The following is a 12,193-nucleotide window of genomic DNA, read 5'->3' as shown; positions in this document are numbered from 1 at the left end:
ACCGTCCCGCATGTCTTTTGTTGTAACTCTCCTGAGCTCGGGACTGACACACCTGATTCCACTGATCAATTAAGCATCAAGCCCTTGATTGGCTCAATTAACGAAGAGTTAAAACAAAGATGTGCGGGGCAATGGGCCCTGAGGTCTGAAGTTGAGAATCATTGTTTTAAGGTAAAGTATGTAGTAAAATATACTATCAGATATTGCTCAATGAATGTCATTATAGGACAGAAAAACAGAGCAATTCGCAGATAGCCGTGCTCTAAAACTGATAGCTTGAATTTACCTGATGGCTTGTTAGTGGTATTCTAGCTGACATCACAGGCACATTCAGACTGCCTGGGACAGTGGCATCTTGTAGTTAGTCTTAAGGAGGCCTACATTGTCGATAAATCAGGCTAGCTACTTTTGTTCCTAAGGACAAAATTAGTTTCTAACAGCTAAATTTAGGCATTTTTTTATTGCGGTTACTCTCTTAAACGAAATGTGTTGCATTTCTTCAAATGATGGCTTGTAAAGTTAGAGATCTAGGAAATTAACTCTACTGTTGCTAAATGTCTAAAATGATGTCACAGATCATTTTGTATGTATTTTTGTATTTTCAAATTAAAAATGACTTGTATTTTAATTAAATGCATTTTCTGACACCAGTATTTTGTATTTTATTTTGATACATTTGATGAGCAAGTATTTGTAATTTGTAACAAGATACTTTTTGATTTATTTATGCTCATCTCTGGTCATGGTCACTAGTGATACTCTGAGAACTGAGAGTGTTGTGTTGTGTAGTGTTTCCCTCAGTCAATTCCATTCTGTCCTATTGATTACTGCTGACGATACAGTAAAATGTATATCAGCTTTGATGAGTTTGTCAGGGCTCTACAACCTCCAATTATCTGTGTGACTTTGTGTGAATAGACAACTTAAATTAGTCCACCCTGAGAATGACAGGCCACAGAGGAGTGATCACATGATTACGAACATACGATCAGATCGTTCTCATTGCATTTTTTTTGTTGAGACTCAGTTATCACATTAAAAGGTCAGATGTGGGTCAAGATGAGGGTGTTTTACTCTCTGTGGTATTTGTGTCAAATTTTTTCCTGTTGCAAAGGACAGATAACTGTGGTAACCTAAGACACTTTGGGCTTATTACCACTTCCTCTTCATCTAGCATGTCATTTTGGGGCGAGGGGTTCATGGATTATAGCTGAACAGTACCACAGTCCTCATTATCCAGATATTGACTTTGCTTTCTTATTCTGCAGAATATTCCTGATGGAGATTAACTATCTGAAACAAGAGTAATTTTATGTTTCAATAAAACATAATCTCATTTAACTCATTTCAGTCTCTATTATCTCTCACTAAACTTCTCCAAATAGTTGTCATCTCCTTTATCTTTTGACATACACTTATACCAAAGTGATTTATTTAAAGAATTTCAAGTGGTTTGAAGTAGTTTTCAGCTTTGCAGTGACCCTCCGCTGCCGCTTTGCTGTCGACCTGATCATTCACTGTGTGGGTGTAATATGAATAATGGCCTGTAGAGGGATTTAGTTTATTTCACAGGAATTATCTTATGTGAACTTAAGTTATGATATGAGGTAGAGGTGAAGATGGGGTTTTTGTGGGATATAGAGGGTAGAAGTGCTATAGTTAATATGTGTGTGTGTGTGTGAGTCGGTGTCTGTGTTTTATTTCCTTCTGAAAAAAGACAGTTGTGAGCGAGGGCAAAAAACAAGCCAAGGCTCTTTAAGTTACTGAGGACTTGACGATCTGTTAGGGAAAAAGTCTACAGGTACGAGAACCGGGAACCGAGTGAAACACTGGGCCGTAAAATTACAACCGAACAAGGCACCTACGAACAGAGAAGAGAAAGAGGCTTCACTGTGAACAACTGGTGATCTCCTGCAGGAGCTGGTGTTCTGTCACCACATAAAGCATCATGCCCCCCTCCATTACCATCTCGTCTCCTTCCTCCTCCTCCTCCTACTACAAGGCCAAGCTGCAGTGTTGTTGACTGTGCCTCAACAGGTTTTACCTTGTGTTACTCCTATTTATTATTTATTACTTTTTTTTTTTTTTTATTCATCACTTGTTATTTTGGCTGTTGTGTTGTTTTTACCCAGCGTGTTGTCCTGTGTAAAATGATGCCAACCACTGTATATCAATGCGCCAATGAGCACCAATTAGGATAAGTGGCTTAGAAAATGGTCTACAAGACTTTTAATGCTTTGGGGGTGATGACACTTCCTGAGATGAGTAAAGGGGAGCGTTATTGGTCTGATAGGATGGGCCTGTCTGATAGGAATGCTATTTGCTTGAATATTGGTTGGTAATATACAGTAGCATAGAGACACTGGATTCTCTCACCGATATTTTCATACAGTCAAAAAACCTTATCTGCAGACTGCCAGACAAGTTTCAGATTCAGTTCTTTATCAAAATTTATTTAACAATTTTTCCAAGTGGCTGTCTTACTAGTTGTTTAATTTGGGCTAAATTAGTGGTTAACGGTGAGTATTCAATATATCAAACAATGTACTGATTTAAGTTTAGCTTTGGGTTTCTAGTTGAAGCCCTGTGATAGGTGGAGAAATATTTAGTTTAAAAGTTCAGATGAGGACATTTTTCTAGTTGGTTCTCAGACAATGTGTGTGATATTGTAACATTCTATGCAGTTCATGTTGATTTTTTTCTTACTGAAATGCGTTTTGCCTGTTTTCATTAGAGCGGACTTTAATTTAAATCTTACTTTAACAAGAACTGAGGAGCAAAGGGAGTGAAAGTGTGACTACCGCCTTCAGTCTTTCTTCTCACACCAAAATAAAAGGGAATCTGTTTTAACTGTGGTAAAACATTGTCTGATCTGTTTGTTATAGATAATCATATGTGGCAGCTGTCCAGTATGTTTCGCTGATATATATTTTGAGAAGTGGTTTTCTGTTGTGCATGTTTCAAGCTGATACACACTTCAGAAGAGGATTAGTAAAACAGAACTGGAGAACTGCGTGAGAGTATGTACAGCAAGGACAGTGACTCGGATGATGGGGACGATTATGAATGTGATTATGTCAATGAAGTCAGTCTTCCTAGCCAAAGAACTCAAACACAACCAAGCAAAACAGAACATCAAATATCAGGTAAGCATCCAGAAAGACTTACAGACACACTATCACACCTGCAAAAAAACCCTGCAAAGGCACTAATCTATGATCTACCCAAAAGATGTAGTTCGTTTTAATGTTATTCTACAAATGTAGCTGGACAGTATAGAAAAGCATTAAATCATAAGATCATCTGATGATCAAGGAAAAAATTCACTCTCTATATTTAGGAAGCGACTCTGCAAAAAACAGATGTCACATTCTGGCTGCAGTGTGTCTGGGGCTGCTCTGTGCTCTCCTACTCTCTGCCATTACAGGATTATGTGTTGATAGACACCGGTTACAAACCAGTTACAGCAGCATGAGTGAGTAGACATTTCCGTTTACACAAAAGGAAATGTTAATGTTGATTCAGATAAAAACAGCACAAATCTGCTGCTGTCAGCCCAAATCAATTGTGCTTATTGAACCAAACAGAAGAGGACCTGAGTGAAGGCTGGGTGTTTTACAATACCAGTCGGTACTACATCTCTGGTGAGCAGATGGCCTGGAATGAGAGCAGACAGCACTGCAGAGAGAGAGGAGCAGACCTGGTGACCATAAACAGCCGAGAGGAACAGGTGAGAGATGAGAGAGAGAGAGAGAGAGAGAGAGAGATGGAGAAAGTGAGAGAGAAAGAGAGAGACATGAGGCATTGAGGAAGGGGACAACTCAAAATAATATTTTAACTTTATGTACCATTTTTAAATCAGTGACAATATTTCTTTTTACTTTATGTCCTCCAACCAGAAATTTATTCTAAAGCTCAGTGGAGGAAGCAAAGCTTTCATTGGTCTGACTGATCATGTGACAGAGGGGGTGTGGAAATGGGTGGATGGCACAGCACTGACCACTGGGTGAGACATCACTGAATATACTAAATTCATCATCAAATTTAAACTCTGGTTTACTTTTGCTCTCCGTCAATTGTACTATCAGGAAGACAGTAAAGAGGCAGAATTTCTGTGTTGTTTCAGGTACTGGAAAAATGGGAAGCCCAACAGACCAGGGGATGTGGAAGACTGCGCTCTTATTACAAACGGATCTGATTGTACACGTGGTCTTTTGAAGACTTGGCATGACGTTCTGTGCTCTGATGAGTATTATTTTATCTGTGAGAAAGCTATACAATGATGCTTTACATAATTAAACACACACACACGCACACACACAACATTCCTTATCTGTACAACCTCTCACTTGACATTTCAAGTCATATACACATACACCTACACCTCTATATTATTTTTAATGTTTTTAAAGTATGAAAGAATGAAAACTCTTTTTTTTTTAACATTCTCTGTACAGTCAGAACTGATGATCATCTTGTTATCATGTGTACTCTAGTTTAAGATGATTGGAGCCGTGCAAAGTTTAATGATAATTGTTCGGTTTAAAAACCTCTTTAGAACACACCTGTCCCCCAATGCCTAACCTCCCTTCCCCCAATGCCTAACCTCCCTTCCCTAGAGAAAAAAAAAAAAAAAAAAATACCTTTGTCTTGTATTTCTGTTTGTAAAAGTATCCCAGGGGCGCAATGCGAAAGGGCAATTTGACGCTCAGTCTTATTATGATCTCTGTTGAAGGTATTAGAAATCCGACTGATGCACCAATTGTAAGTCGCTTTGGAAAAAAGCGTCTGCCAAATAACTAAATTGTAAATTGTAAATTGTAAAAAGATTCTCATGTAATGTCTTTCCACAGTAAACAGAAAGAAATGTCAGGAGATTTTTTCTTCTACTGTGTGTGATATTTGTGTAGCACGCGCACACACACATACACACACACACACACACACACACACACACACACACACACACAGAAACAGAACAGTTTCAATCAAGAGAACCGGACTTAACAGACTTAGTAAGGACAAGTCTTAATAAGGACAAGTCTAATCGAGATGAAAGTGGGGACCCTTATGAAATTGTACACATCAGTTAGGAAATCCTCCCGACATCTAAAACAACACAGACGCCAAAAAGAAATTCCGATATACAGAACCTCATTTCTCAGGGTCAACCCTAAAAAAATGTGATACGTAGTATGTATTGAAAGGTAAAAAGAGAAAGAAAAATCTCAGATCTGATCATTTATAAAAAGTAGAACAAAACCACACATTTTAATGAACAGGTGATGAATATAGTGCATATTCTTTATATATATATATATATATATATATATATATAGATATAGATATAGATATATATAGATATATATATATACATACACACACACATTGTTCTTCCACAAAGAGGCAGGCAGTCTGATGTTCTTCAGTGCTATACAAATAGGACTCATGATGTTCAGTTCAGGACCAATGAAGTGTGATTTATTCATGCACCTGCTCATATCTAATTGCTAAGCAAGCTATACCGACATCAGCTGCAGTGTCACAAGCTTTATCTTTCTGCAAAATTATACAGTTGAGTTACATAAATATACTGTTGGTTGACCAGCTTATGTATCTGAACACCTGGGCTATAGAATATTAACACCGAACCTCCTGTCAGCAAGTTGGATTTTCTCTTTCTCGAAAAGATATATCCAAGAGTTACCTTGATATCGCGTGCCTCTCCTTTGCTTGAACTTGTCATTAAAACTCTAGTATTATGGGGTGCCATTTTAAAAAAAAGTTGAAACTTCTGTTTTCCTGCTCAGTTTTTGTACATTTAACACTGTCGAATGTAAAAAAAAATGCACTACAATTTTCATTTTTCACTTTTTTAAACACTTACAGAGAAACTCATGTAAAATAGTGCAATATCTTTTCATAAAGTAATGATCTACATTTAAGAAAAATTATAGAATATTATATAAATGTTAAATGTAAGTGTTAAATGTAAACGTAAATGTTAAATGTTAAATCTAAATGTAGGATTTGAAAACTAATGGTGCGTTCCATTTGCCTCGGAAGTTGGAACTCGGAGCTGGGAATTACATCACACCTGAGTCGACCGCATTCCAGTACAAGTCAGAAAACCGTTTTAGCCAGGCTAGCTATTGTTAGCGATACTAGTTGATAACAACTCATTACGCAATATTTTGCACATACAAACACCGTAGCCACATGTCCACAGATAGAAGTTGGACAGTACTGTGTGTACGACTGATTTATTGAGATACAACTATGACAGAAGTGCTAATAAACACTAAACGACTACAGCTCTCACTACTTCACTACTGGGAGCAGCCATCTTGGATTTTTAGATTGGGGCTGGTGAGATCTCTCCAACTTTCCAAGTAGCAAATCTGACTTCAGGTGGCGTTCTAGTTGAAATTTCCGACTCAGAACTTGGACATTCCGACTACCCAGTTCATGAGTTTCACATTATAGCCTAACAATATAAATTCTCTTGTTAAAATGTAAAAAACATTTTGTTATCACAGCAAACTTTTCACGTTATAACATGATTCTGATTCCAATTTTCTTTTTCTGGCATAGCCATTTTGAGGCTGCTTCTTGAGTTCACAGCTCTGGCCAATGTAGCTGAGACTGCCCTTTTCCATGCAACATACAACATACAGAGGGGGCGTGCTCAATTAGCTTTAGTTTTAAAATCCTACATTTAGTTTAGTTTTAATATTTAACGTTTACATTTAACATTTACATTTATAATTAACACTTACGTTTATATTTAACATTTACATTTAACATTTTTCAACAGTTGAAAATTGTAGTGCATTTTTTTTTAAAGATTTTGTAGTACTAAATGTGCAAAAACTGAGCAGGAAAACAGAAGGTGCAACTTTTTACAAACGGCACCCCATATAGTTTTGGCCCTTTATAGGAGGCAGATGGCTGGGGCCAATTTCTCATTCAACGTGCAGCCCTCAGTTCCCTATCGGTAGAAGCACAGATTCACTCGAGCCTAAACAACTAATCGCCTTGCACACCACCATAGACATTAAAGGGTTACGCCAAGATGGTCGACTCCTGGTAAAGGTCTGTTACGCTTTGTAATTGTGATCATATGAGGAAGTAAGAAGACGTAGTCGGTTTTATTTTGAATCACAGGCAAAGAGGAAAAAAATTGACTGGGTTGACAATTTAATTTTTCAACACAGGAACACCAGTTATGGTTCATACAGCTCAAACTGGTTATGAATCAACTCAACAGAATGGCAGAATTTTGTTGGTTAAAGCAGATAAATACCCAAAGTGGGCGCTTCTTAACACCATCACTCCACACCCTCCAGTTCTCTTTTTAACATGAGGCATTTGACACTGTTACTCCTAATGCAGGACCAACTGTCACAGCCTGCACCTCATTTTTGGACTCTTATTTTGAAATGTCTTGTGCTCCTGTTCCATGTGTGTTTCCACCCCTCACCTGATCCTGTTTGTTCCATTTATTAACCTCGTTTTCCCCTTGTTAATTTGCCCCAATCATGTTTGCCCTGTTTAGTTCTCCTCTTGTATTTAAGCCCTTGTGTTTGACCTGTCGTTTGTCTATCGTTGTTTGTGTTAGTATGCACTCTGTTAGGCTGCACCTTTTTGTTACTGGTTTTTGTTCTTGTTTGTACCTGTTTATTTATCAACATTTTGCAAGTCCTCACTTTTCGTCACTACTATCACCGCGTCTGGCGCTTGGGTCCTGCACCACTCCACAGCTGACACCAACACACACGCATGAGGGCATGAAAATGGATATATGTCATAAGTTCAGTGGAACTGAAATATGTAGTGACTGAAAAATTGTCAAATATCAAAGTATAACTCTAATACCTCCACAGTATAGTTATTTAAAAAAAAAAACTATACGATCCATAAGTTCTAGTCTTTAAAAGAGGAACCTCTACTACAGGGTGCTAAAAAGCCACTGAGATGAATGCATGAAAAATTGTGTGTGTGTGTGTGTGTGTGTGTGATTGTACAGCTATTCTTCTGAGGACCAGTTTGAGTTTTAAACCTTGGGAGAGAGGACATTTTGGGAAACTGAGGATATTTTGGCTGGTCCTCACTTCTTCAAAGGGCTATTTGAGAGTTAAGACTTGGTTTTAGGGTTCAGGTTAGAATTAAGTTTAAGTTTGGGTTAGGGTAAGGGTTGGGGTTAGGTATTTAGTTGTCATGGCTGAGGTTAGGGTAAAGAGCTAGAGAATGCATGATATCAATGAGTGTCCTCACAAACAGCTAGTGTGCGTGTGTGTGAGTTCTCCATGGCTTTTGGGGTTTGGGCTTTGCTAAGTCCAACACTCGTAGATGCTTTCATGCCAATTTCCCCACTGGAGTTCTCAGCATCTTCACCACCTGGCATTTCTTCTTCAGGTATCTGCAAACCAAGTATCGTGCACTTGCATGACACAAGAAGCGATCCATACTGAATAACAACACATGACTGTGCCAGACAGACACACACACACATTTTTTTGTCCAAGAAATACGGTGTGAGGATAAATCACACACGTCAGATGAACGTGTCTACAGGGGACTTCATTCTCGCAAAACTTTCCATTTCATCTTGAAATGGGCTCACACACACACTCTTAGCTGGAACAAACTGAGTGGGGACAACGTGAGGGCTATTCTATCTAACTATTTATCACACCCTGGGCACTCTTTTCATGGAGCAAACTTTACTCTTCCCGTCCTGTTCCTTCAGAAGAGCTAAACTGTCAAGTTGGTCAAAACAATTCTTGCAAACTTCTAGCTTTAAGCTATCTATACAATATGCTAATATGCTACTCCATTTTACTGCAGTAGAACCAAAAACATCAGTGCATTTCCGAGTTGAAATAGTATGTCTCATATCCGCTTACCTTCTCTATGACTTGTGGGGTTTTGGCTTTGGCTTTGTCCAACACTCGTAGATGCTTTCAGGGCAATTTCCCCACTGGAGTTCTCAGCATCACCACCTGGCATTTCCTCTTTAGGTATCTGCAAACATGAGTTTAATTGCAAGTTGGAATCATTTCTCATCATATGCACTTTCCCTCTCCAGGGCCAGTAAGGATATTTGATGTATCAATTTATGACATAAGAAATGTACGTTTGATGCAAACATTTCTCTTATGCATTTCTTTCTGTCATCAATTTAGAGGTCAATGTCGCTCTTTTGTTAAAGAAAATAACCAACCTTTGTTTTTCGCCATGGCAAGTCTATCCCTCTATAATCATATGTAATTTCTTCTCCAGGATTTATGTCCATCAGAGCAAAAAGGCAAAGATATGGCTTTCCATTGGCCTCAGTTTTTTTCATTCGGCAATTAGGATGTTTATGGTCATCACTGACCAACCTTCCAAAGGAGCCATCATCCTTGGCAGCATCAGTACTGTTTGGAAAGACAAAAGGAAAGAAAAGAACATGACTAATATGTTAATTGACTCATACAGCATTAAAGAGGCAACAGAGCTAAGAGTTCTTAATTGAATGATGGGCTACTTACCACCATATTTTCCCCTCTCCACTTAAAGTCAAACATAAAGACAATACATTTACTATAGTAGAGCCTCCTCCTTCTCTAAGATTCTTTAAAATCAATCAACTCTCCTCTATACTCCAAAACAAAATCCCCTTTACTGAATGGAGCTGTGGCAAATACTCCACGACCTGTAAGGAAAATAATTATTTCTGGAATAAATGGTTGATTGTTAAGGAATCCTAGATGTTTCTAGAGATTTTTTGCTGCCAAGTGGGAGGCTAGCAATATATAACCATATCATGTCACGCTTTGTTCTGGGATAAGACATAGCTTTAAAGCGGCTGATGTATTTCACCTCAAGCAAAGAAGTTGTCAATAGATTTAACATGTTCCAAAGCATCCTTCACGACATTTTTGGCCCTGCCAGAGCATGTGTATGTTGATTAGACTACTTTATGGTCTATATTAACTGACGCCATGAATTAGAGTATCTATTTAGTATACATAGATGTACACTCAGCATTCTCTTTATTAGAAGCTGTTACCTTAGACCTACACTCACAAGGCACTTGTCACGTCTCTCGAAAGAGGCTGGATGCACACGCGGATCAATTTCTCTTTATTTAAAGTAAACAAGAATTTCAAAGACTCCAGAACAGAACAGAACAGAACCATGGCAGAACAAGAACATAAACGTGACCTGGAGGAAAAATCCAAACAATGCCAACACAAAAAAACAGAGGAAACCAAGGAGTATTTATATCAAACTTAACAAGATATAACTAACTAAACACAGGTGAGAGCAATGATTGAACAAAGACTAAACAGGACTGAACCAAAAACTGACAGAAGGGGGGAGAGAAACAAGAGAACAGTGAAAACAGAACCCAGACCCAACACTAGAGGGAGAGCAAATGAAAAAAAAGGGGACACAGGAGACAGAGGGACCAGGGCGTGACAGCACTTTTAAGTACACTTAACTTTCGGGTAGACAACTCAGATGTACAATTATACAATTACAGACTGAAGCCAATCTGTTGCCAGCCCACAGTGTGTCGACAACCCTCTTCCCTGTTCATCATTGGTCAGTGGCTAACCCACAGGACTGCGGTTGATATTATTTGAGTGGCACACCATTCTCAAAACCTACAGAACAGTGACACTGACATGGTAGAGGCATGGTAGTGGCTGTTGTACTGGCGCAGCAGCACTGCAGGGAGTTTTTACACAAGTCCGTGTAACTGATATTTTGAGAATGGTCCAACCCCCGAAAATATCCAGTCAGCAGCAGGTCTGTGGTCAGAGATTTAGCACTGATGAGGGGCCTGAGGATGGCTAACACAGTTTGTGCATCAGATGGGCCATAGCCTGTAACTACACCAAGAAGTTGTGTGTACAATGTAGGTGTTTCTAATAAAGCGGTTAGTGAATGTATATACATATTGTAGCTCATTTCTGCAAACTAAGCTGAATGCACTCCAAACAATTAACAACTTTCAAAACAGCTAGTGCACTCAATCACAAGAGAGAAATTTAGTGTGAAATAAATATAACTTCATATTTTGGGCAATATGCCTACCATTATAAAACTCACAGATCTGCATTAAACTATTCATCAGTGTTGCCAATTATATAGCCTTAATAATATTGAAACACTAAAGATGTCAGCAGTCCCTCTCAGTGACAAAGTCTGAATGCCTGAAGCCATGCTAGGTCTGGACATCTGGTTGAATATTTCCTCTAGCCTCTCAAAGGAATGGGCTGTGATTGGCCATGATCAGTCACTGCAAAAGGTGGTCTGACTACATTCTCATTTTACCTTTCCCTCTAACACCCACCACAGGTAATGTAATTTTCACTCTTCTTACTGTAGCAGCTTCTCTGCTATCCTATCCTCATGCTGTCTCAACTCCTTTGACTGGGATTTGATGAAATTGAACTTCATTCCATAAATTCTCCAGGTAGCACGTAGTTCTGAGTTTATACTAATCCAGTAACCAGCAAGCAAACTCAGTCTAATGGGAATCTTAAGCATTGCCCACTGAAACACTATATAGCTCTAATTAAAACGGTAAAATATCAGTCTGTTATTAAAATGAAATTCAACAACTATTTTTCAAATATACGCTAACAAAACAAACTTGCTTACCTCTGGTTTGTGCGTCTGCTTCTCCCCGGCTGAGACTATAATTACCAAGATGTGTAGTTTTTGCTCCAGATCCCTCAATGGTTACGATGGTGAAAAAGACTACAAAATGGCTGAAGGGGTTTGTACAGTTCATTTTGCAACCCGTATTGTTTGCATTTTAAGACTACGCTAAATATGCAATACAAAGATTTTAAACATACGCAGTCACAGATTTGCAACCATATTCTAAACAAAATGTTGGTAACAAAGCTTATGAATTTATTAGAAAACCGTGTGCATGCCTCTGTGTGTGTGTGGGGGGGTGTATGTGTGAATGCGTGTGTGTGAGTGCATGTGTATGAGTGTGTGTATCTAGGAACGATAACCTTTTCAGAACAGTGTATGTATGTCTGAGGCTATGTTAGTTTTCAGATACTGGTATAAGGATGAGCCATAGGGTGGATTGAATGCTTATTTTGTTGTTATTATGAATGGATATGATAGTGTGAGTAACAGGCATACTTGAGGATATGATTATAAGCACAACTGTATG

At 38.5% G+C, this 12,193-nt stretch overlaps 1 protein-coding gene across 1 annotated transcript; it reads left to right on the top strand.

Moving 5' to 3' along the window:
* The first annotated feature begins 3,050 nt into the window (after positions 1–3,050).
* On the top strand, positions 3,051–4,218 carry LOC115823670 (C-type lectin domain family 4 member F-like). The gene is made up of 5 exons (XM_030787704.1): positions 3,051–3,146; positions 3,428–3,449; positions 3,588–3,730; positions 3,900–4,006; positions 4,089–4,218. The coding sequence occupies exons 1-5, from the start codon at positions 3,051–3,053 to the stop codon at positions 4,216–4,218; spliced, it is 498 nt and encodes a 165-aa protein (XP_030643564.1).
* Positions 4,219–12,193: the final 7,975 nt, after the last annotated feature.

This window comes from Chanos chanos, chromosome 11 (genome assembly GCF_902362185.1).
Source record: "Chanos chanos chromosome 11, fChaCha1.1, whole genome shotgun sequence".
In the NCBI taxonomy this organism is placed as follows: Eukaryota; Metazoa; Chordata; class Actinopteri; order Gonorynchiformes; family Chanidae; genus Chanos; species Chanos chanos.
This window is presented reverse-complemented; position numbering and strand designations above follow the sequence as displayed.